Source organism: Denticeps clupeoides, chromosome 2, assembly GCF_900700375.1.
Source record: "Denticeps clupeoides chromosome 2, fDenClu1.1, whole genome shotgun sequence".
NCBI lineage: Eukaryota > Metazoa > Chordata > Actinopteri > Clupeiformes > Denticipitidae > Denticeps > Denticeps clupeoides.
The window spans coordinates 30190009-30216164 of NC_041708.1; the positions used below are offsets into that span (position 1 = coordinate 30190009).

Below are 26156 nucleotides of genomic sequence, written 5' to 3' on the forward strand. Positions count from 1 at the left end.
TAATGCAGGTCCAACAAGCACCAGCAGAGGGCGGCAAGGCGCAACTTTTCAAAGGGAAATTGTTCCGAAATTTCACTAGATATCCACATCACATCACAATTCTGTTTATCACAATTCTGGCCACATGCATTGTGTCCGCAGAAAATGTGTACATTTCTTTAAAAAAAAAAAAAAAATTCCAGATAAAAACAGATATCCCTTTTATTTAAGATCAAGTCAGATTTTCTCATACATCAAAACATTTACAAAGTCTTCAGTGCTAAATAGCATTGTGTACACATTCATGGATTTCCATTTCCAAGTCTCGTAAGGCACGGAGGGAAACTACAATCTGCAACACAAACGTCGATCACAAACTGGAAAAGCAGCCCTCCAGCAGCAAAATGATAAACTTACAGGAAGTGATCAATTCTTAAATCCTCATTCTTACATAAAATAAATAGTTAAGTCATGCTCAGCATGCTTAAATGTCCATTAATAAACTACCGACCAGCTGCAAAAGGTCTGATTTCTCCAGGTTCTGAAATAATGTACAAATGATACCAAAAATTACAACAGAGGGTCTGAACTTCCTTGTAGAGGCTTGGAAGGGAGGAGGAAAAAGGTCCAAAAAAGTTCTTTCACATTTGAATTTTCTGTACAGCTGTACAATACTGAACACTGGAGATATGAATACTTTCAAAATAAAGTACTCTTAGCTAAACAAATTTATAGTTTATCTCCAATAGTCACAAGTTCATGTGCATAACGTTTTATTTCTTTACACAGTCTGCATTTGGCTCTTTCCATTCAAGATTTGCTTAAATACAAACACACATACACACAAACACACACACACTGCTCATGGGGCCAACAGGTGCAACCAGCCAACATTTACTACATAAACAAGGGTGTACTTTTACACTTTCTTTTCCTTCAATCAAATTGATCTATGCATGCCGTACTGAATTATTAATAAAAGTCAAAGCATTTGACCGAAATGCAAAAAAAAAAAAAACTCCTTTCACATAGCAGTATTAAATTCCTGGTGAAGTGCATCCTTGCATATTAGACATTGCAATCAAGGCAACAAACTGGTTTCAGCACAACGTTCAGCACAAAAAAAATCTGATTAGTTTTGGTTTGCGTTTGTTTCGTTTTGTTGACTTACTTCGGGCAAATTGAACTAGAACATACTGATATGTTTCAAATCTTTAAAAAAAACCCACACAAATAAAAAAATGTAATTAAAAAGAAGATGTGCCCATTTAAACTACAGTATACCACTGGTTTTTTTTTAGGCCTGATCAGCTTTTGGCTTGCCATCCTCTGTCAAATTATACCTGAACAAGAGACAAAATGCACAAATGGTCATTAAAAAAGGCAACCGTGTACATTGTTGGCACAGAAACAAGTGTGTATTTACCACTGTGTCCATCCTTTGCTGATCTCGTCACTGGATAATGATACAATAGCCTGTGTGAACAAAAATTCAGAAGATTTTGAAATCCAAAAAACATATCCGTTCCATATTGCCAATTACGACTGATTTCTGGACATAATTTTTTCAATGCGGTTGTTCTGCCACCTTTCACATGGCAATGTTAATTAATGTTGACTTTGCATGGTACCTAATAGCACAGTGACGTGTGAAGGTCACTGTCATGTTAAGTGTGTTTCCAAAAGCAGTACAAGAGAATACGGAAAGACTACCTTTCCCAGAAGCCCTTTGTGTTTCGAGAGCAGGCTACCACTGTTCTTCACAGCCACATCCAGGCTTCTTCTAGGCAGCTCAGTGTTCGCTACAGAGAATTCAAACCTGAGGAGGAAAACACACACACCCTGAGTAGCTGTGCTGAGTACAGTATGTATAGGAATTCATCTGAACTCATTTCATTTGTTTATTTGTATTTGTTGCTAAGATGTGTACAGTCAAGATGTTGATATAGTTTGATGATCTGATATTCATTTGTTATTACTGAACCAACTGGTTATAGTCCAGCAAACAGGAGCCCTTGAAGTGCATTTAACAACGTTGCTAATGAGGTCAGTGCCGAGAGCCTCAGCTGATCAGGACCACCCTGCTGATCCAGAGTTACTCTCCAGGGAGCGGCAGTGACCTTCTCTGCTACAGGAGGACCTGCAGCGCGCTCACGTTTGATCGTAGACGGGGTTCAGGACCTTCTTCACCACGCTGGTCTTCCTCCTGCCCATCCGACTCTTATCTGGCAGCAGGTAGAGGCGGACGTAAGGGTCCAGTGTGTCCTTAGGCCAGGGTAGGAGGTTACTGAGGGGTCATCAGAACAAACGACACTTCACTACAGTATTTCTTTCTCACTTGCACAAGAAGCCAACACAACCAGGTCGACTGAGTTGACTGTCAACAGATAGACATTTGGTTTTGTGTGTGTGTGTGTGTTTGTAAACTAACCGGCAAGCATGTACCACTACAATGAGCTTGTTCCGCTGAGAACTGTGTCTGACCGTTAGCTGCACCTCACCCAGGGGATACCGACTGAGCCCACAGCCACTGCAAGAGCAAAAGAAGAACATTTTATAAACACCTTATCTGAAGTGTGTTCAAATTAGAGTCGTCGTATCTCTTTATGGCCAGGCCATGTTCATTTCATTATTCTGAAGTGGCGGAACTGGCACAGACGTCCCCGTACCCACAACCTAACCACTCGTAACTGTGCTGATGTAGAAACTCATAATCATTTGCACCAAGAACACAGAAACATTCTAATCATTTTTTGAGGTTCTTCACACTACACCAAACTTCAGGATTGGCTCCAGGTGATCGCGACAGCTGAAGCCAATTCTGACCGCCTATAAAAGACTGTAACTCCGCCCCTTCTGCAGCGGTGAAATTTTTGTGGACTTTTGCATGAACTTGAGTTTCTGTTGCAAACCAGTTTTGTGTTTTGAGTTCTGGCAACAGCCACACGCCTGCGGGCAAGTTTGTGTTTACCCTTCATTCCCCATTTTTTCTGGCCACCGCGCCGTTGTTTATTTGTATTTATTAATAAATCATTCTTTCCCTTATGTTTTTGGTCTGTGGACTGGAAATGAAGAAGAGGCCGAAAATCACTGGCCACTGCGCCACAGTTCTGCCAACACTATTAATTAATAATTCACATTAATACTAATACCGGTGGAGGCTCCTGCCAGACAAACACATCACTGTGTTCACCTTACTTGTGCAAATGAGCGAGTCTGTTCTGCAGGTCCTGGCTGGCCGAGGGCAGTGACGAATCGGAGGCCAGGCTGCCTGTGGACTCTCTGTGGGGCTGCAGCCGGTGGATGTGGCTGATGGCCAGGCTGGAGCTGCTTCGCCGGACCTCCCCTAAGCTGCCCCTCATCGGGCTGCCGCCGTTGATCTGGTCCGTCAGGGACACCCTGGGACTGGGGGTGGGGTTGAGTTGGGGGGACAACTGGGGGTCCCCTGAGGTTGAGGGTCTCGGGCATTTAGTGGTTGGGGAGACAGTACCGGTGCGCCTCACTTGCACGTTGGAGGGCTGGTCAGATGCACCTTGCTTCTCCAGACAGAGTACCTGAGGGACGAGTGGTGTTGGTCACACACTTGTTCAAATTAATATTTAACCATAAACAGAAAATATCATTCATTTTTTAATTTTATATAATCTAATATTACAACACACACAAACACACACGCGCTTTTGAATCCAACTAAAACACACAGTTTCAGAAGCACACATACACACTCACCCTGAGAGTCATTGTGAGCTTGAGGGTGCAGGTGGGCCCTGAGTTTGTGAGGGGGAATTGTTGCGTCAGCGTCATGTTCTCCTCCTGAAGCAAGATGCTCAGTGGCACAGTCAAATTACCCAGAGCGCACTTGTGCTTTTCGTCCCTCACCTACAAGAAAGCATAAAAGTCAATATAGTTGGTATATTATGCCTATTCTTGGTAATGTAGGATAATGCATAATTATAAAGAAACACATGATAAAGATTCGAGTTCTTGCCATCAAGGCCAAGGCCATTATATTGTTGGTAATTGAGTGATTTAGTGCAACAGAGTGAATGTAAGATCAGTCCACCTAGGCTCCATCTGCTAAACAGATTATAACAATGACACAGATTCACTGCTTCCTTTCCAGCGATTTCTGGAGTCCAAACCCCCCCCCAGCTTATTTTCAAGCAGCAAAGTGAATGTCAATGTACTAAACACACACCTGATATGTCTTCTTCAACAACCATTAGTTTGAGCCTTTGTGGCTAAATAATATGTTACTACCAGAGGTGGAAAGTAACAAATTACTTTACTTTACTTTACTGTTCTTGGTAGACGCTTTTATTCAAAGATGAAGACATCAGCAATTCTCATTCGGTTTCTATAAATTTTGAGTTACAAAACTAAGAGCCCTGATAAGGCCTAACTTGTCAGGAATAGAACATGCTGGGGGATTGTTAAGTGCTAGACGAAATTTATTTATTTATTTGTTTTGTGTGCAGTGTGTGTCAATTGGCATCGGAGACCCCGTGAAGAGGGAATTTTTAAGTTTACTCACGCTACTATAATTTTTGTAAATATTAGGTTGGAGTGGATCAGTCACAAATTAAGCAAAGTAAAGGTTCTTTTAAATAAATTTCAGTATGTTTTTCACCTCTGGTTACTACAGACTATAAACATTACAAATGTGTTTTAAATACATCTAGTGTTTTCTTGTAATAAAAGTTTGAATCCGAGGGAAGCATCACACTTATGGCATGCGGAAACCAGGAAAATTATTATATTGCTATTAAAATCTATATGCTAGTGGTTTTCATACCTTGCAGCATCAGAACAGCGGCTATTTAAAGATTCAAGACTTTTATTCGTCATGTGCATGGTTACAGCAGGACAACACGCAGCGAAATGCATCCTGAATCACTCTGTTTTGGGCTGTGGCCTAGTGGTTAAGGAAGTGGCCCCGTAATCAGAAGGTTGCCGGTTCGAATCCTGAGGTGCCGCTGAGCAAAGCACCGTCACCACACACTGCTCCCCTGGGTGCCTGTCACTGTTCACATAGGGTGATGGGTTAAATGCAGAGGACAAATTTCACTGTGTGCTGTGCTTCTGTGTATCAGAAGTGACAATCACTTCACTTTATTCTTTATACTTTATTCTACTGTGCAACTACAAGTGTCATTCCCGCCTCTTTTCTTTCCTTAGACCGTCTTTCGTCATGAAAAGTATAAATCCAGTTCCAATACAATACCTCCACTTCGAGGTGCTGATCGCGAGGGTTATGGATGAGGAAACTGCAGGCTTCTTCCCACAGCGGCTCATTTGTCTTATAGCGAACCTAGAGACCAACCATTCATATAAGTCAACGGAAAAAAGCAAACTGGGCTGAAGTGGAGCACATATCCTGGGATAAGGGGAACTCACCTTGCTCTCCTGTTTCTTGTTTCCAACCATAAACACAACGTAAGGATTTGGGTCACTGCTAACTTTCTTGCCAGACTGTCAAAAAAACGGAAAAATGATTACAGTCTGCAAACATAGATGGCCAGTAAAAGAAAATGGATCTCATTTTACTGTGGACCAAACCAACATGTAACTATTTAACACAGAGCTGATCAGAGAAAAATTACGTTTTTATGGAAAGTCAAAAACTGGGCATCCGCAGTAGATATGCGTGCAAACACACACACACATACACACGCACACACAGCTGGATACGTCCAGAGCGCACAAGTGTTATCATGCATGATGCAGGATGCTGCTATGTGGAAATGTATTCATAACGTGTGATTTTGTTTAAGCCAGCGCGTGTTGTTCTATAGGTAGAGTGCTGCATGTTATCTGAAGATGATTCACTCTGTCAAAGCGTGTCTGATGCGCCTTGGGTCAACAGAAACTGAGCAAGGGACATAAAAAAAGGAGCTCTTCATTAAACCAGGCCATGCTGATTAAAGCTGCACCGCAATAACTCAGCAATAAATGTGTGAAGAAGATAAAGACAAGGTGGTTGTCATTACCATTATCATTATATCATTATCTATCAGTACCATTATCTATCATTATTGACAAAATGGGTAAGCTGATCACAGGGAGGATGTGTGTCTTGAGAGGATGTGTGTCCATTGTGTGGTTTTGGTGTCATAGTGTGTTTACATAGATGCAAGGGAGGCTTGGGGGATCTCAGGGATGGGATGAAGGTCCTCCAGCACCTGGACATGTTATGAAGCAGTTTATCAAGCATGAGTCAGCCCTTCATGGACACTCAACAGATGAAGGGCTGAATAAAAAAGATGACCACACATCCAGATCAGCACTGACAAGCAACGAGTGTGACGCCACCTTCCACTGCTCTCACTGTACCTTCAGGGCTTTTTGGGCATGCTTGGAGCCGTCGCTGTTAAAGTCGATAGGGTAGCTCTGTTCAGAGCCAGGGGAGGGGAAGAGAATACATGGTTATTGGGGTTATTATGGAGAGATGAGTTAGAAATCAAGCAGGCCAAAGATGATGACCTTAATACCAGTTCTGAAGAGCAGATGAAGTTTGTGGTTTGTGCGACGCGACCTGACATTTCCAAATGTAGTTCGACCCAGACTCCTGACCTTAGATGACAGAGTGGTTTTGGGACGTGCAAAATGCAGTTCACTGAGCACATGGAAAATCATGTGAGGTTTGGGAGAAGCCCAGTTACATAACAGGATAACGATGCTTGTATGCGTTCTTACTCTTAACTGACAGACAAAAGCACCTTCTAAGCTACAGGGAACCAAAGGGCATTACGTGTTATTATGGGACATGTCTAAGGGGTCCAAGCTGACATAATAGTGTTTGAATGTGTGTATGTGGTCCTCAGACTGATGGTTCACCTCGGTTCAAATCAGAGAGGAGAGAAAGGGCACGGGTCACAAAGATTTGCAGCTTTCCCGTCACGTGTCAACTGTGACCTCCACAGCTGCATTCTGCCATTTCGAACACAATGGCAATGTCTGAGCTTTAGAGGTTTTATGATGATATAATTAACACGTTAATTGCTAGGGTCGTGCACCAGGGACAGTCCTCATGCTTTCCATTTAGATGACTTTTTTATAGGGTGGGTTGTTAAACAGAAGACCAAAACACAAAGTTAATGGCTGGTGCTATTTCTGCTACAGCGGGATGCAGAGGACTCACAAATAGCGTTTTATAGAGGGAGGTAGTATTCTCACAAAAGACTAAGCCCGACGCTCTCCTCCCCTGTGAGTTTCCACACCCGAAGCTTCCCTCGAACACGCTCTTCATCGAGTCCAATAGAAAAAGACACAACATACCATCAAAAAACAGATGAAGAGAAAAGTATCATATGCCTTATCTAATAAGACTTTGAGATCTCAGGCCTTTTTAAAAGAGGAAAAAAGAGTGGTGCAAATAATGAAATGTTTCTGAAGATAGTGGGAAAACGGGAAAAAAAAAACGGGAAAAAAAGGTACACGTACGCTTTGCAATGACGATTGCAAAAGAGATGCCAGTGAGGAGGCATGCTTAAAGGGCTCTGTCAGACAGGCACAGGTTTGACCTTTGACATGAATGGGAAGTCGCTTTACTGGCTTTGATCTTTACAGTTGCGTGTGCAAACAACAGGTCTCCACTAAACCAGGTACAAATTTCATAAAAAAAACTTTTATAAAAACAATGTCACTGTACACGCAATTACAAAACAATGCAGCATCTAATCTGCTTAACTAGATTTAGGCTCTTTTGATCATTTTCAGGGCACAACACAGGGCATTGAATGGAGTGCCATGGGCATACAGTAACAGTACTGTAACATTTTTTGGCAGTATGGAAAACATGAAGGTCAAGTAGCATTTAACTGGCTAGAGAATTAGTTTGCATTGCATCGCATCGTTTGCATAGCATCTGAGCATTTCAGAGAGCTACCGTACAGGTTTTTGTTCCACCGCCACAGACTGTCAGTCAGTCAGAGACAAATTACGTTCATAAATCATCGGAAGGTCACAAGTTTCACTAATATGACAGGCCATCCTCTGGCTGCACCGCTTGAACGTAGCACGCAATGGCAATTTTCCCATAATAAACAATCACCCATGATAGTCCAATATAATGGGTTTCATTTTCTCAACGAAGAAGGGAAATTCTGCTGCCTGTCCTTGCCTAATATGAGCTGTGCTTACCGGGAGGTTCTTAGCAGAGTCCAGGAAGACAGCCAGCAGAGCAGAGGAAAGGCCATCTTTGGTCTGGCCCTTGTCAGCCCTGATGCTCTGTAGAACCTGAAGACATGTAAAACACACATGTGAAGTCAGTTATTTCTTAGGATTTAATAGGATTGGAAACAAATGGCATGCAGACTTACCTTCTCCAGCTTCTGTGCTGTGGACAGAAGAGAAAGCCACTCCAATCTAAGGTGTAGCTTTCCTGTCGTCACCTCTTCCAGATCAAACCACTGAAACAACCATGGACGCAAGTGTTGAACTTAATACCATACAACTAAGAATGAAAAATGATTGCAAATCTTATGACCTCACCTCATCAACCTTCTGTTCTTTCTGAAGCTCAATTGTGTCAATCATTAAGCTGAAAAAAAGGGGGGGGGGTCATATTGATCTGGACAAATATGCTCGCTTAGTATGAATTATGGACGATGGCATTTGCTTCAGTCAACAAAAAAGCAATATCTCCATTGAAGGGAACGTGCTCGTTGTGAATGTTCCAGAATCCTGTATGTCTATGAGCTTCAAAATTCAGGGCAAGTTGGAGAAGCACTACTTACCCTGCGGCTGTTATTTCAAGATTTTTCAAAACGGAAAAAAACACCTTGATGTGCTTCACAGAAATGATGGGCAGGACTGTGGTTCTCAAAGGACTGTTTTATAATGCACGAGCTGGTTCTTGCATCAGCAGTATGGATTTAAATAAGGGGCAATACTTCAACATTTCTAGGATTCTGCTGTTTTGCAAGCTCCTATGAATTTTAGCAAATATACGATACAGAAACCACTGCTGTTTTCAGCTTAGTAAAAACATTATTAAAAGTACAAAATAAATGCAAGATTCATTTTCTGGATCTCAGAAGAGACTGTACATTATAAGCCAGTTCAATTCTGAGCAAAAGAAAGCTAACATTTAATGGCCTTACTGGTCTGTGGCAAAATGTTCTGGAGGACACAAATATGGTTAAACAAAGGAGAGATGAGAGTGTATGTTATGGCGAGGGCAAACCCATGCAGGCATTTGAGAGTTAAATCAATGCAGGGCACCTTCCAAGGAAGTCATCCTTATCAGGATCTTCATCAAATAACTCTATCTCAAGGTGATTTCCTGGTGCTTCATACACCATGGCCTAAAAACATCAAACACACACTTTTACTTTACTTTACTTTTTAAAGCTGAATGATATGTGTGTGGTGTGTTAATTTAGTGAACCTCATAAACTTCGTTCCATTTGGGGTGCAGGTTCTCTTTGATGGTCTTGCTCTGGAAGAGCTGGTTGCCCAGCTGAATGATGCCGTAGGGGTCTGACTTCCCTTTGATTAGACCTCCAAGGTATGTATCTTTTATCTCAAGATCCTGAGCTTCCAGGAAGTGAATTCTGAGCACACCCTGTGAAGGCAAAGCAATATAATGAACTCCACAAAATCCATTAAGCATAGAAAGTCACCCTATATACACGCATAATGTTTGATATGATCAGATATTTTATTGTTACATCATAGTATATTTCTGTTCTAATTTAAATATGGCTGACTTGCAGATGTACAGCAATAGAGATCATTTCTTTTCGTTCTTATAATCTCAATACCACAAGATGGCAGCGTTACACCTTGCGTTACACTGGTTTAATTGTTAAACTAAAGTCTTCAGTTTTCAGGTTTTTAGAAATTGGCATGTAAAATATGGATTTGCTTAACATCAGATGGAGAATACATTTGTAAATAATGCATGAGGACATTCTCTTTCCCTCCATTCTTGCACAATGCATTGCCAGACATCAAATAAAAAAATTACTACGAGATCTCCGCTAAACTTTTATTTTAAGTTGAAACCTGCTGTCTTTTTTCAAAAGATATCTGACTCTTAATAAAATTAAATAAATAAATAAAGTGAAGTGATTGTCACTTGTGATACACAGAAGCACAGCACATGGTGCACACCGCTTCCTTAAACGGTAGGCCACCACTGCCCCAGATCAGGGGAGAGCGCGAAGACAGTCCCCCACTACCAGATATTATGCAGTCGAGATTCCCAAATTTGGGGAATTCGCAGGGGTCAGCACAGCCGAAGTGCAATGGCTGAGCCTCGCCCTGGGTGAACCACTTTCTTGATCACGGTATCTCCCCTGCCAGGTAAGTATCTTGACTCTGTGGGACAAACTCAGTGAATTTTCTACTGTCCTATTTCTTGAAAAAATATTTTAGAGGTTTCCTTCTTTCACATAAAGCATGCAGCTATTCGAAGTTCATAGTGGGGTGTGTGTGAGAGGAAACCAAAGCACGTGAAGGAAACCCACAACCCACAAGAGCTCCCAATTCTTGCCTTTGGCATTGGGAAGCGTATCCTGGCGAGCTCCTCGTCTTGTACCAGTGGGATGGTGATTCTGTTGGGCAGCACCAGGTAGCTGTAGATGATGTCTTGGATGAGGCTGTCTGAGAAGCCACTGTGGGACAGAATTGTATACACATTTACATTAGTCATTCATAAATCCACCCCGTGCTACAAGAACTGCTGTTGCAAAAGGTGCAGTGAAATTTATGGGACCCGACTATTTTTTACTTTATGGGATGCACTGTAACCTCTTCTGATTGCTCAAATGAATGAAAATAAACTGTTTCAATTTGTCTGAATCACGTTTAGCAATGCAGGACCACGCCCCAAATCTCAACAGCACAGCAGAAAAGGCACACGCCGTGACCTTGCGAGACAGAGGAACGTGCACACTGGGCAGACTGGCACTGACTCACAATGAGGAGACAGGCAAGAAAGAGGGAGCCCCAGGAGAGTGGGGGAAGTGAGGCGGCAGGGAAGAGTTTCTGCCTTGAAGATATCCACCCCCTCCCTACAGCCCTCCCTCTGCAGCTGGAGAGAGATGGTGTTTGGTGGCAGGGTGATGTTACTCTTGGTCACATCTCCTCGCTTTCAGTCTCCTGAAGTGTACAAAGCAGTCAGTTCTGATCTGCTTTTATCTTATTTGAAAGTGAAGTGATTGTCACACGTGATACACAGCAGCACAGCACACGGTGCACACAGTGAAATTTGTCCTCTACATTTAACCCATCACCCTGAGTGAGCAGGGGGCAGCCATGACAGGCGCCCGGGGAGCAGTGTGTGGGGACGGTGCTTTGCTCAGTGGCACCTCAGTGGTACCTTGGCGGATCGGGATTCGAACCAGCAACCTTCTGATTACGGGGCCGCTTCCTTAACCCAGGCCACCACTGCCTGGAAATGTACTTACTCTGAAAAGTGGTCTGTAAAAAAAAAAAGTATTATCATTATCCAAGTGTGGGAGGAGGGGTACTGAGTTATTACTCAAAATGGTATTTGCAGATCAGGTCCTAGTGGACAAAATGAGGGATTTTCAATGATAATGATCTTAAAGGCAAACTGGATGCTGTAAATGTAACAATAACAACAATAATGTTACTATTCATTTTATTTTATACAGTTATTTCAATATGCCACATAGCTATCCATAGCTAATAACTTGGGTCAAGACAAGGTTACAGATGAACCTCTGACTCAAACTGTTAATGACATCCAAAATGGACTTTCAGAAGCCATGTGAATCACAATATGGTACATTTACATTTACATTTACAGCATTTATCAGACACCCTTATCCAGAGCGACTTACAATCAGTATTTACAGGGACAGTCTCCCTGGAGCAACTTAGGGTTAAGTGTCTTGCTCAGGGACATGATAGTAGTAAGTGGGATTCGAAACCAGGTCTTCTGGTTCATAGGCGAGTGTGTTAGCCACTAGGCTACTACCAAGAACCCAGAATATGGTCTGCTATGATTCTGTGGTCTGCTAGATTTAGAGAGCCTACGAAATACCCAGCAGCCCATTTTAGAGAACTGGTTTAGAGAAATCCCACTTAGTGCTGCACTTAATGCGACACAAAAAATATACTAATTTGGGGGGAGAAAAGAACAAGCTGATTTGATAATGGAACACGGACAAAAATTATTACGCTAATTACCTTGCATAATGCATACGCTGATTGCATGTACTGTTTATGGTTGGGGAATTCAGTTTCTCTCGCTGGGTATGTCAGCCTTGGGCTCGATCCAAGGCAACAGGCTTAACTACTGCACCACCATGCCAGCCATGGAGGGAGAGCATCACTTCAGGTCCCTAAACAGGTGTCTGGTGTCAGTAGCCTCTGTGTAAACAATTTAAACAAACTGCTGCATTTGCAGTATTTTCATTCATTTCGCACGGAAGTAAGTTCAGCCCTTCAGCCCCACCAGCGCATTCAGTCAATGTCGTTTACAGGTGCTTTTGTTTGCAAGAAGAAGAAGAAGAAATTTAAGAAAGTGAAGTGATCCTCACTGTGATAGGCAGCACAGCACACGGTGCACACAACGAAATGTGTCCTATGCTTTTAACCCATCACCCTTGGTGAGCAGCCATGACAGCTGCCCGGGGAGCAGTGTGTTGGGACGGTGCTTTGCTCAGTGGCACCTCAGTGGCACCTTGGCGGACCGGGATTTGAACCGGCAACCTTCTGATAACGGGGATAACGCTCATATCTCTGACTGGCAAATACTGTGGTAGTAGTGTGGGTGGTAGTAGCCTAGTGGGTAACACATTCGCCTATGACACAGAAGATCACAAAGTCACACAATCAAAAACAGGCATTACCATTGTGTCCCTGAGCAGGACACTTAAGTGCATCCAGTGATAAATGCCGCAAATGTAATTGGAAGCGTATTGTTTCTAGGGCAAGATGGCAAAAACAAACATATAAAGAAAAAACATTTGGCTTCCATGCCACTCCCTCACCATCCATTCCTTCCTCTTTCTACATAATCACCTCTCTCCATTTCCTCACCACAACATGTCTGGTCCTGGCAGGGTTTGATGGAAAGAGCACGACTGATCAAACCCGCTCATCCAGTCTCTTCACACATGATAATAGATTGTGGCCCTCAATGGCAAAAATCGGGCCTGGCATGTTAACACTCACTCCAGGTGAAGTGAAGCCTGAATAATAACCTCTTTAATGAATAACAGTAAATCACAGCAGAGAAATTCAGTAATATTCTGATTTACAAGGGAAAGAAGAATTTTTTTGTTGAAGTTCAATTGCATGGGATAAAACTGGCTGTTGATATATATTGCTCTAGAATATAAATTGCTCTCACAATATAAACCATAACACCAGTGGTCAAAAATGCTTATGCCAATTGTAAGCATTTGAGTGACTTTGACATGGGCCAAATTATGTGGGTGTAAGGGGAAAATGTAGTTATTAGATGTAAAATGTTAAAAGTCTGTGTACACGGTCAAATGCCAGCACAGTCCAGGCAGAACTCAGAATAAGGCATGCGTGTGTGTGTGTGTGTGTGTGTGTGTGTGTGTGCTTGTGACCCTGAGGGTGTGCTCTCGGTTTTTGTATGGTCTGTTATTTGCTTTTCTGTTTGTTCTAATAGGCCATAAATACATCTTAGAGTTATTTGCCTTTATTAGTCGAGGAAGATATTCCACCACGTTGGCTGGATGGCTGGGTGAGAGAATCCCCAAAACTGCAGTTCTTGTTGGAGCTTTTACTCCATAAGGATAATACACCATTCCACACCTTAAATGGCTCAGATATCACAATAAGGTAAGAGTATCAGCAGTATCAGTCACCCAGAAAAAAAATTCAAAAATTGCTATGCTGACAGCCAAAAAGTAAAAAATCTTCTATATTTAATTTTTTTTTGGTTTGTGAATAAAACATTTGTTCAAAATTAAACTTCCAACTTGTGGAACTAATAAAGGATCATTTTATCTTATCTTATTTACAAAATGTATTAAATTCCAAAACCTATCTACACAATCAATAAAAAAAGAGGTGGCATAATATGAGTGATTATCGTAATCATACTGGCATTTATGCTTTAATATTTATTTAAGGCTTTTCAGACAATATCAACTGACAAAGGTTACCAGAGGAACTTTAGATTCACCTTTTAAAAATAAATATTTCCATACTACGATTTAGCTGTTCCTAGGCAACAGAAGCCATTGCTTTTTATGAGACATTGGAACCATAAACAATGTAATACAGCGTAATTACTTTTCAATTGGAAAATGCATTAAGGTGCCATTATTGTGTAATTTTTTCTAGCTACAGCCATTTTTGAAAGCACTGCAAGCCACTCAAAGACAGGGGTGTGGCTTTCAAGCCCACTGTTCAAGCCCAATTAGTATAATCAAACATAGCTGGACTCGAACGAAGGTGTAGAACCAGCTCAAGGAGGAAATGGACAGAACCTGAGTTAAATATATTAGTGTCACAGCAAGGGGTCTGAATACTTAGGACCATGTGATGTTTCAGTATTTCTCTGTTAATAAACCTGCAAAAATGTCAACAAATCTGTGTTTTTCTGTCAATATGGGGTGCTGTGTGTACATTAATGAGAGAAAAAAGTAACATAAATGATTATAGCAAATGGCTGCGATTTAACAAAGAATGAAAAATTTAAGGGGGTCTGAATGCTTTCCATATCCAGTGTATACTTCCGATATTTATACATCAATATTTCAACAGATCGTTCCAACATATTTCACATTTACAATCCCACTGATGGTCTTTTTTGTGTCCAGATAATTCAGAGCTTGGTACTTTTTGCAACACACCCCCCACTTCATTTTCAACCCTGCTTACAGTCGTCAGGGAAGGCGCTGACCCTGCTACTACTTGCAAGCAGGGCCAGGCTAATTAAAAACACAAATAACGCCGCACGCCGCATGCTGCACGCTGCATTCAGGGTCATGTGTCCAATCAATAGCACTGTCATCTGAAGGCCCAGTTATAGGCTCTGGATGCTGCAGGACTATTAATTACTGGCATCATAACTTTACCCGGACATTTATGAGTGTTTATGAGAATCTTCTATGTCCCCCACATGACTGAATCCCTTGAGGGAGCAGTAATAATGTGCCCTATCAGCACCCATGCAGAAACGCCTGCTCTGACTTCCCTGCTGGGAGCTGGCCGTGCCCATTCACACACCTCAGGGGGGGAAGAGGGGCTGCATCTCCTCAGAGTTACGCAGACCAAACTTCATTCATCAGAGAGGGAAAAAAAGGGGAACTGGAGCAGATGCTCCACCATGTTTCTTATGTGAGAAACGAAAGGACCAGAGCAAAGTCTTCAATTATTCGGTGGCAGCATGGGAAAAGCAATTAAAGCAATTAATTAAAGGGAAACTAAATGAATCAAACATTAGCACTTACTTCAGTCCGGGAATGTCCAGGATGTTTGTGAGCCCCGTCCAGTTGATGTCCAGAAGCTGTAGAAAAGACAAAAAAGGTCCATGCAGTTGATAAAATTAAACTGATACAATTAAACAGTGTTGAAAAATAATTTTAGAAAGTGCTTATCAAGCAAAGGATATTATTTAGCTAGTATGGTATAAAATTTCCAAAAATTTGTTAAAATGCCCAGATAAAACTTCCTGATCTGTGCTGGGTTTTCCCCACAATGGCTGATCGACTGGATTGTTCAAAGTGAAAATGAAATCACTGAGGATTAATTAAGACAAAAGAATTTTTAAAACATCCTTTTACTTGAACTCCTTCACTAGAACTGCTCTACATTGTAAAAATGCCTGGCATATGTGACAATTCAAAATGAAGTGACAATTCATACTAATCATAATATCAAGGTTGAAATCAAATACCAATCAAAACTGTCTGTCACAATCCTGGAATGCAGAATGACTTTTTAAGGCTTTAATGCTTTAAACCTTTTTAAGGTTTAAAATGACTGATCTTCTGGATTAAACAGGCATGACTGAATTGGGTAACCATTACCAGCTAATTTTTTCACACCAAATATTGTTAACCAGTTTCACCAGTGCTACACAAGTTCATATTTTCTTTCATAGCACAGAATTCCAGCAAAATATATATATACATAGCTTGTATTTGGTTCTTATTGCACACACGAAAAAATAAGAACAAAGTTTTCAGCACCAAAAAAATATTTCCATTGTGTGTCTCCAGAGACAAACCTGAGTGCATTTTTATGGCTTTGCTGAAAGGGGGGAGTTATCTATTCTACTGCAGAGCTGGGAGAGAGCACACACACACACACAAACACATGCACACACACACACACACACAGGCACAGAGAAAACACATCACACCCACTGCAGTTTGCTCCAGTCCTGCTAGCTCTCTTCCCCATATGCCCGCTGAATGAATGAAAGGTCCTGTTTACAGATAACCAAATCTTCAAAGCTTTGCTGACCCCAGTCATTTGCCTTGTCAAACCCAGGTCAAACATTAACTTATGGAGAAATGCATTCTTTGGGAGAATTTGGCTGGTGCACCATAGGTGTACTTGTCCACTTGTAAGAGGGGAGGCTTCAAGACCAACTCTGAAAGTCACCATTATCCTATAATAAACTATTTCTATGATGATGGACGGATGATGATGCACCCCCATCCACAGGATGCAAGTCCTATGAAATGAATTAAATTTGTCCGATCTCGTCCTGAAACGACAGACACAGGAGATTTTAAATCATCTCCACCAGCATCAGAAGAAGAGGAATTTAAGAATCCTTGATACGTTGCATTGAAGCTGCTATTGAGACTCATTATCACATTATTTTTCCTTAACTTGACACAACCCTATTCTGCAAAAAAAGGATTTCTATCCAAGAGAAGTGTCTGAGAGAGCCGAGAGCAGGGCTGCTACAGAGTGTAAAGGCTTACTCAGACCAGCGCTATAAATGAATGCTGGAAGCCAGAGTGATTTCTCACACGGACAGGCAGCAGGAGAAATAACGTTGCCTTGTAAGGTCCCCTGACCACCAGTGTGTATTCTTTTCCGTTGTCACCCCAGGGACCAGGGTTGACCATTTAGAGTGATAAAGAGATTTTGGAGGAGGACAGACATAGGGAGAGACAAGAGAGTAATCGGCTCCCCAAATAGAACCTGTCGTTTATCTCTGATGAGGTACTATGCAGAGGTGTGAATGAACAGCTGAATTAATTATGGACACAAAACAGAAAAAAATGCTAAAAAAATCTGTTAATTGTTACAAATTTAAATTGCTGTACAATACAAATTATTTCTAGCACTATCATTTTTTTTTACTAATCAAGGGAGCAAATCGACCAAAACCCAACAAAGATAATGTTTTGTGCATTATTTGTGCAAGTGTCAATTACAGGACATCAACAGAAGAAAAATTGATTGAACGAGTTGATGCTGGCGATCCACCACAATTATAGAAATCAATTTCCAGCAGTGTGTAACAATGTCGTATTGGCTATTGAGTAACTCCTGTCATGCAGCCCTAGTAATTACGCTCCACTGGGAGCAGGTGTGTTTTGTGTCCCTGTCACGTGTCCCTGGCATGTTAGCGGCCTGTCATTTGCAGCAGCTGCCACTTCCTTTCCAGCCAGCGACCCTGGTTTGGAGACTGAAAATAACTGCGCAACCACTTTTTTGGGGGGGTTGGGGGGCTTTTGCCTTCTGCTATGCAAATTAAAAGGCCACTGTTGCTCACAGAAAACCGGCACACTTAAATCGGTCAAATTCTTCTGTGGCCGAGAGAGGACAGGAGAGGAAGTGAGAGAATGTAGGGCTGTGATGAGCAGGGGAATTCTGTGCTGCCCTGGGAAACTGGGATAATGCTCTAAAAGCAGTCCAGATTCAAGTCAAATTAGTGTTGCAAACGTGCAACTAGAGAACAAGGTAGGGAACGCGGTGACAGTGTGCACCATGATTTAAAAACAAATGCATATTCTAAAACAGTAAAGAGCCAAAACTGTGCAGATCATGCGGTTCATTTAGGAGTGAAGTTGCTGCAGATGGTGCAACTCACCGGCTTCTTGAGGAAGAACAGAGACAGGGCTCCCACCAGCGGCATGTGACCCAAAAGAGGATCCAGAACGACTCGCAGCACCCCATGCAGCTGTCAACACACAGAATATGTCATCATTTCCACTGGCCCTAGAAGCTCGTTTTTCTTTTTACAGCTTTCAATTTGCAGTGATGTTGTACTCTTCATAGTCAGTTGTTTTGTTTCAGTTTTATTGACTATAGCCTATAGTCTATACCATTGGTTCACATTCTTGGGGGAGGGGGGTGCCAGAGATCGCAGGGGGAGCACCCCTGCAGAAACCCGACTGGGTCGAGCTCTAACTCAATTTCTAGCATTTTAGTCTTGGGTTGGGTTCAGGTAATATCGGCTCGGTCAGCAAACACAAACACGAAATATGGTTTGCCTCAGTGGGGTCTATGGGTCGTGCACAATTCCAAAAAAATGAGTGGTAGTAGCCTAGTGGGTAACACACTCGCCTATGAACCAGAAGACCCGGGTTCAAATCCCACTTACTACCATTGTGTCCCTGAGCAAGACACTTAACCCTAAGTTACTCCAGGCGGACTGTCCCTGTAACTACTAAGTCGCTCTGGATAAGGGCGTCTGAAAAATGCTGTGAATGTAAATGTAAAATGAAATGTAAAAAAAAGTATTTGCAACGTATTTATTATTTTGGTCTGAAATTCAACTTTTTTAAATGTTGTGTCCAGGTAAGACGTGCAAAGATTAATTTTATGATGACTCCTAGACCTTGACAAGCCCAATGTTCCAATATATGACTTCGGTCTGACTTACAGATCACGCACAATTTTGAAAAAATAAAAAAAATGTCAATGGTAACAAAAAATGTTATATTGGTTTTTTTTTTCTTTAATTGTACAGTCCCTTTTTCGGCAAGAATTACTACTCTATTGGATGGATGAACTCCCATAAACCCAGAATGCAGCTAGCAGACCACAGCTGCGACATTGAAGTGGAATCTGTTACTGACCTCCTGTATGTTTTCAGTTCCTGGCAATGGCCACACACCTGTGGGTTCGTTTCTATTTGTTCCTCGGTTGTTTCTCCAGGTTTGGCCCTCGTGCCTTTTTCCTTTGTTCTTAATAATCCCATTGCAAGTATGTCCCGTTTCTGAGCTTCCTGCCCCCGTCAGTAATTTGATACTATATTTTGCAATTAGCAATTCAATGTGCAAGACGCTCATGCAATCCTGTGTTCATTTCAAAGTATAAAAAAAAATAGAACAATTAACTGAATTCTCTTCCGTTTTTCCATGGGATTTCTGCACATTTATTCAAAAGTGCAGATGAAATCCTTCATTAATTTTTAAAAGATTTGCATTTTGCATTGCAATTAGTTTTGCAAAGGGTTTGGCAAATCGTTTTGCAACACGTTTTTCAAAACGTCCTTGTTGAGGGCCTCAACAGAATCCATTCAATCAAATGATTTGTTCATTTAGAGCAGTGACTGAACACTCTTCTGTTCAAGTGCCATGGCAGCCTCTCTGAGAAGCTGAACAACGGACTTCTGCAACTCTTACAAAAGTTTTTCTTTTTGTACCTGTAAATATCTGTCAATTTTAATATCTGTCAAGTGGTTCCCAATTCAGCATTGTCACAAGTGTATATGCGCTGAGGTTACCAAAATGATATTTATAAACCTGAAATATTTAAAGTCCCAATAACACACCCAATAGTATGTTCAACACTATATTTAATCTTGTATATAGAATAGAATTGTAAATCCTGAAAATCTTCTATCTTTCTATCAATTTGGTCTGGCTCGGGTCGGTCAGCCACTTGGGCAGAGGTGCAGACCACTGCGTGGTCTTAATTTTGTGGCAGTTCCATGGTGCATGGGGGCGGCTCTGTGGGGGAAACAATGGCGAATCAATGGAAGCTGCAGGAAGCACTGTCATGTGGCACAAACAATGAACCGGTGGGTCGACATTTTATTGCTGGCCATTTAGGTGGTTGCACATCCGCCTGTGCGTTAGGGATGTACCATACCACTAATTTCCTTTTCTATCCGAAGTAAAATTCAGGTTGTTATTGGTGATACTCATCCAATATTGATACTTTATACCAAAACGAAATGTGTTTGGAAAATCTAAATAAAAGGGGTGGGGCTTCGGGGGGAAAAGGGTTGGGAACCACTGCTTGTTGCGAACGTAACCGATATGAATTCTTTGTTCCACCATAAAAAGGACTTGGATGTTAAACATTATTTTGTTTTGAAATTGTCGGCCATCGTTTTAATTATCGCAAGGGAGATGCAAAAATGGATGCTGACGAGGTGAAATGGAGTCAAGCACCTGTCGATTATTTTTTAAACCCACACACTTGCTTTCCCTCTTAGTCTCATGCTCGTAGTGTGCGCAAAGAAAGCTTTAAAAAAGCTGAACATTGCAAGGGCTCATGGGGTCATGGCTGTATGGAAATGATGCAGTAAAAACACTGACTGTGTGACTGTCATTTATTTAAATGCACCACACAGCATAACAGTCAGTGTGTTTGCTAGAAGGATTTGGGATTGGGGGATGGATCCTGGCTTGTCTTGGACACAGGCAGGGGGCTTCAGGGAAAAAAGGACACAGTCTTATAAAACACTGGTCTATACGAATATTCTCTGACAAAAGCTAATACCCTACCCATCCATTGAGCACAGAATCAAAACCATTTTTATATACATGTTCATGATACTAATTAATCAATACCCAGAATCAGCCTAATGTTAAAAAAAATCTATCTACCTATCTATATTCCTCCATGACATATGACTGACTGACATGAACACATTTATTCAAATGGAAAAACTCAATTCACAATCTGAGATAAATTTCTTGCTGCCAGATGATGGGCAACTCTTCCAATCATCCTGTTCTTCTTGTTAGTAACTAAGTGTGGTGGTGGAACTTTTCTACCTGTGAATTAATAATTTTCAGTATTCTTCCTTTCTCTGTTTGTTTGATTTTGTGTTTGTTATATAAAATTTTAAATATATACCACTATATATTACAATATGTTCCTTATCAGCAACACTTCTCTCAGAAGGCTCCTGACCCAACTAACCCTAAGTGGCACACCAAGAAGCACTAGAATATCTCACAGCAGGTAGATGTAGACGACCTTTGCTGCTTTGGAGAGTAGGCTCCCATTGCCTACGATAAACAGTATTCTGTTCAATGGAAATATCCCAGGGATGGACAGGGATAGGAGCCCTGTCGATGAGAGAATGCTTGTCAGTGTCACGAGGGGGAATGTGTTTTGGCCAGAGTGCTGAAGATGGAATGATTCATTTTCCTGGCAGCAACAGAGCTAACCAGCCCAGGATGACATCCGAACAATCAACAATCACTGCACAATCCTCTTCTTCATCCTGACACCGCAATCTGCAGAGCTTTGTGCCCGGGTAAGCAACACCCCTGACACCCCACAAGGAATTACAACGCTTTACTGGCAGAAACCCATAACCTGAAATATCTGTATACCTATTTTGTTCAGACTCAGCATTCTTATGCACATCATTCCCCAACGTTGCCCGTTTACATTCGTAATGGCAGCAGCTCGCTGATGAGTTTTTCACGCACTAGTGCCAGCTCTGCACAGAGCAGGTTTTTTAGGGACAGCATCTGCGCCTGAGGGGGGGACATTAATCGCCCCTGAGCCAGTACACAGCTGAGAGCTGTCAGCTCACAGTTTAATGCAGCCTTTAATGTCTGGTGTTCCTCCACACAGCCCTCTTCTACAGGAACCGGAAAAGAGTGTACATGAGTGTGTCAGCTGAATAATAACTGCACGTGGGAGTCATGTGAGCCTAAAAAAAAAACAGAACAAAACACCGTACTTGAATAAAGTTTAGGTGTACACGGATGAAGAATCTGTCTACCCTCCTGCACCGCGCCTCGTAAAATTAGCAATACGCCATGTCCTCATTCTCAGCGTAAACCCTGATCCCTTTCGACCCTCAGAGGCTATGTGCAGACACACAGAAGATGACTTTGTCCTTGAAAGTCGTGTAGTCCGAGCCTATTAACGTTTTAAGTCACAGAGTCACACATGTGCCATCTGCAATCTAGTACATGTATGAGGAGATCTAGAACAAATGTCTGCACAGGGTAACATGATGCACCCACACAGGATCTACTCCAGCGTTACGGACGCCACAAGGGCACCAGAGTATTTGGTTTCATGCAGACCAAAAATAAATTCTTAAAAATAGGCTTTGAGCAAACCTGCTTGGGCACACATCTTCCAGGAATCCCGCATGCTTACAGCACAACAGGCTGTTGACGGGACCCTCTGTTTCCAGCTCTGCATGTGTCAACAGCCTGGACTCGTAGGCGGTCACATTAACACAGTGGACAGGGCCGGCTCCGCCCTACACTAATGGGGGTGTTTAATACAGAGATGCTTGAACATGCATGGCGTGTGCTGCATGTGGCGTCCGGGCACTACAGCTGCAGTAACCGATACTGACGTTGATCCTCCATAAGTTTACAGCTTTAAGTCAGTGCTGACCTTGTGTCCTGATTGGCTGAGCAAGTCTATTAACTTCTGGAAGCTGACCTAAAAGTTCCCATTTAGGTTATTATTTAGGTGTTTTCTATTTATAACAGCTATCTGGAACATTAAGCATTGCTTTATTGCCCTTCAGAGTTTGATATTAGTGCGGTATGCCACATTCAGCAGGTAAGAAAATTTTTAAAGTTATGTAAAATATGTAAGAAGATATGTAAAAAGAAAATCTGAATATGGAAGGAGCTTTGGAGGGAGTAGGGTACCTGTACGCTCTTGATCCCAGCTTTGCAGTAGTATCGCTTGATATCCACATCTATTTCGGTATTTCCCACAAAGCTGACAAAAACACACACACACACACATTTTAAGTAATCATTATTCTTGCTGAGCACGGGTAGAAAAATGCAGTGTGAAGCACAAAGATCACTGACCTAACCTGGAGATCCATAATGATCTGCCGCTTGTCCACATTCTCAGTGTAAACTTTGACCCCGTTGACCCTCAGAGGCTATGTAGACACACAGGAGATTTTTCTCTTTTCTTGCTTTCTTGGTTTTTTTTTTAACCCATGACCTCTAACTGTACTATTGTGGAAACTATTTCCACATGACCATCACAACCAGCGCCCATGCCATCAGCTAGAGATTTCCCCACACAGATCTAAATAAACACAGGGCTTAGTCAGTGTGTTTCCTATGATGCAATTCTTAGCAGCCTGTAAATACACCCAACACATACAGGCCTGAGCAGACACCGCATGCACCAGACGAATAAAAATGACGAGCGAGGTTCAGCAGTCAATTAAACCATAATAAACTGCAATGGGAACCAATTATGTCAAGCGGTCCACAAGGAGCTATAATAGGTTCTAATTGGAGCAAATGGTGTATGTATGCAAGAGGGTGTTAAATAATGAGAATAAAAGAGCTTATGGCCCTTTTCTAAAAACACAGATTACTGTTCTGGGATCAGCCTTCCTGTTGGGGCAGTGGCAGTGGTAGGGGCAGTAGGGGCAGTGGTGACCTAGCGGTTAAGGAAGCAGCTCCGTAATGAGAAGGTTGCCAGTTCGAATCCCGATCAGCCAGGGTGCTACTGAGCAAAGAACCGTCCCCACACACTGCTCCTTGGGCGCCTGTCATGGCTGCCCACTGCTCACCAAGGGTGATGGTTAAAAGCAGATGGTTAAAAATTCCTTTGTGTGCACTGTTTGCTGTGCTGTGTATCACTTCACTTTCATTGTTGTATTCAGAAATCCATTTCTCATTCTGGGTGATGTAATCTACCGGAATAGACATGCCATATAAAAATACTAGGTGCAATGCTCCCCTGACCTTGTCCCCCATGTCAATCTTGCAGAAGCTGAAAGTGCTGAGGTGAGAGTTGGCCTCCTTCACTGCAGGCTCAATGGTCTCGCGGAAAAGCTTCTCCACAAACTGGCAGATGTACGGCCACATCTGCTTCACTGTCTGTAGAACAGGGGAGAAGCAACAGGAATATCCATGAAAGGTCAGCCACAAAAGACAAAAAAAAAAAACGCTTCACTGGTACCTGGCACCGGAGCTTTTTTCTTCTATTATGCTCGTGTAGTGCTGGGAAACAAAACTGAATCCACTGGTTTGTTAAAAGGATGGGAAAGGAAGATGAAGGATGTTTGCTAATTAAATCAAATCTACTGGGAAACAGAAATACACTATTGAGCCTTAGCTGAACAAGTAGGTTCTAAGAACCCAGTCATTACTGAATTGATTGTGTACCTGAAGTCACCAACGTGATAAAACAGAATGAGAACCGAAAAGAAAGTGGGTCGATGAAAAGGTGTTGATGAGGGGAGCCTTGAAGAAGGCAGAGAACCATGCTCATTACAGACATATGCAAAGGATGTTGAGAGACCTTGCCACCTTTTTTTAAATCTTTGATGTCTTTTTTTAAGTGCTGCAGACATTAAAAGAGCATGGGCACAAAATAAATATTTCAGGCACTGAGATCACGGCCACGTGAGCATGATGTGAAGCGTAGACCCAGATTAATTTATGCCCTGCTTCAGGAAGCTGCTCCAAACTGGTGCATGCTGCTGCCGCAGCTACGTGCCGGCCTACTGCACATTCTCACGCACCCGAGAGAGGAGAAAACCAACAGCTTCACTGTGGTGAATATAAACACGCAAGCAGTCATTTCATGTCTATTCTAACATTGCCAAACCTTAAACATTCTATTCAGTTGGAACGCTTCTTTAATAATGTTGATTTGTCATGAAACAGTGAGAAACTTCCCTGGGAAAAAGTTACAAGATCGCCTAAGATTAAATTAGGAACCCACTTTTTCACAGGCCCACATTTAGTACAGTGTATTGTCACGATGGCTGGACATGGCGAGGGAGAAGGACGCATATGCACAACGTCACAAAACAGCAGTTTAATACATGGTGAATAGGACAGGGGAAACATCACCAAACAATGACCTGACGCCGAACAGACACAAATAGGGCAGCTTTATACAATCATACACAGGTGAAAACAATCAGGAAACATAATAGCGCAAGACGAACACAAATCTCTGGTGCTGTATCTATATATGTGTACAGTACAGGCCAAAAGTTTGGACACACCTTCTCATTCAATGTGTTTTCTTTTACATTGGTTGATTCTCACTGAAGGCATCAAAACTATGAATGAATTTGCTTCTTTTGCCTTATTAACACTCAAACCTGCATGTCTGTGATCCATGCTATCTCAGCATTTACTAAAAATGTACTATATGTAGAGTTTATATGGTCAAGGTCAGTGTGCATCAGTGATTAATGGCGCAAAAGCTTAGACTGATGTGAACAAGAGATTGGACAGGTCATAAAACATGTACCCTAATCTGTGTTATTTAGCTTTAACTTTGCTCTCACCTTATTTAACCACTCCACCCTCTCCACATCTGGATAGTGCACCTTAAAAAAGGAAGAAGATCAATATGATTAACGAGCACAGCTAAGATTAATTCAACACAGTAATTACATTTTTGTAAGGACAAGGAAAGTGACGGGCTGTAGCACAAGGATGAAGCACTGTCATTAAATAATTTCTGGCGTGTATTCCTGTCATTCCTTGTGTGCAAAACTGGCCTCTGAAATAACATCAGTTATTTAATCAAACATACTGTCCAGACATTGTTAATGTCGTGAATAACCATGAATGCTGGAACTGGCGGTTAATGACTGGAACATCTGCATACATGTAGAGAGACCCGTTATGAGCAGTAATTAATCTTGAGCTCCAGGGAATGATTCTGTGTTCACTAATGGACAAGTCTGTCCATTGAAACGCTTCATTGATTAGAAAACCCTTTTGCAATTATCTCACTACAGCAGGACACTGCTGTGTTGATTAAGGAAGCAATAAAAAAACACCAAATTCACAATGTTATCTGGTGCATCAGCATACGTGTATTTGTCTTCTTCATTACAAATTTTGTACGATTTTTACTGTTCAGTTCACTATAAAGATTAAATGCAGGAGCTGATAGTTGTTCATTAAATGGCAGATGTCACTAAATGGCCTATCAGCTTTAATTTATATGTCGTCGTCGTCGTTGCCCCCCCCCCCCAAAAAAAAAAAAAAGGGGGAGAAGAGTGTGTGAGCGTGTGTACATGA

The 26156-nt window shown here is 41.9% G+C and overlaps 1 protein-coding gene and 1 non-coding gene across 7 annotated transcripts in view; both read right to left on the bottom strand.

The window, feature by feature from the left end:
* Positions 1-183: 183 nt before the first annotated feature.
* The window catches only part of esyt2b (extended synaptotagmin-like protein 2b), a 30311-nt gene continuing 4338 nt past the window's right edge, over positions 184-26156 (bottom strand). Inside the window, exons 2-24 of one of the 6 annotated variants that reach the window (XM_028970237.1) lie at positions 25412-25453; positions 23850-23984; positions 22950-23026; positions 22782-22854; positions 17999-18088; positions 15393-15448; positions 10481-10601; positions 9371-9547; positions 9205-9287; positions 8473-8521; positions 8301-8390; positions 8122-8217; positions 7121-7222; positions 6313-6369; positions 5377-5451; positions 5204-5290; positions 3709-3858; positions 3178-3533; positions 2411-2509; positions 2135-2266; positions 1693-1798; positions 1406-1455; positions 184-1322 (exon numbers count right to left, since the gene is read on the bottom strand). In XM_028970237.1, coding sequence (XP_028826070.1) covers positions 1277-1322; positions 1406-1455; positions 1693-1798; positions 2135-2266; positions 2411-2509; positions 3178-3533; positions 3709-3858; positions 5204-5290; positions 5377-5451; positions 6313-6369; positions 7121-7222; positions 8122-8217; positions 8301-8390; positions 8473-8521; positions 9205-9287; positions 9371-9547; positions 10481-10601; positions 15393-15448; positions 17999-18088; positions 22782-22854; positions 22950-23026; positions 23850-23984; positions 25412-25453 — 2349 coding nt within the window. In that variant the 3' untranslated portion in view covers positions 184-1276. Of the gene's footprint in view, positions 1323-1401; positions 1456-1692; positions 1799-2134; positions 2267-2410; positions 2510-3177; positions 3534-3708; positions 3859-5203; positions 5291-5376; positions 5452-6312; positions 6370-7120; positions 7223-8121; positions 8218-8300; positions 8391-8472; positions 8522-9204; positions 9288-9370; positions 9548-10480; positions 10602-15392; positions 15449-17998; positions 18089-22781; positions 22855-22949; positions 23027-23849; positions 23985-25411; positions 25454-26156 lie in introns of those variants that run through there. The other 5 variants (XM_028970238.1, XM_028970240.1, XM_028970241.1 and 2 more) reach the window with 5 other exon arrangements.
* Positions 10135-10298, bottom strand: LOC114785048 (U1 spliceosomal RNA). The gene has a single exon (XR_003749013.1). It is a non-coding gene; the product is annotated as a U1 spliceosomal RNA (small nuclear RNA).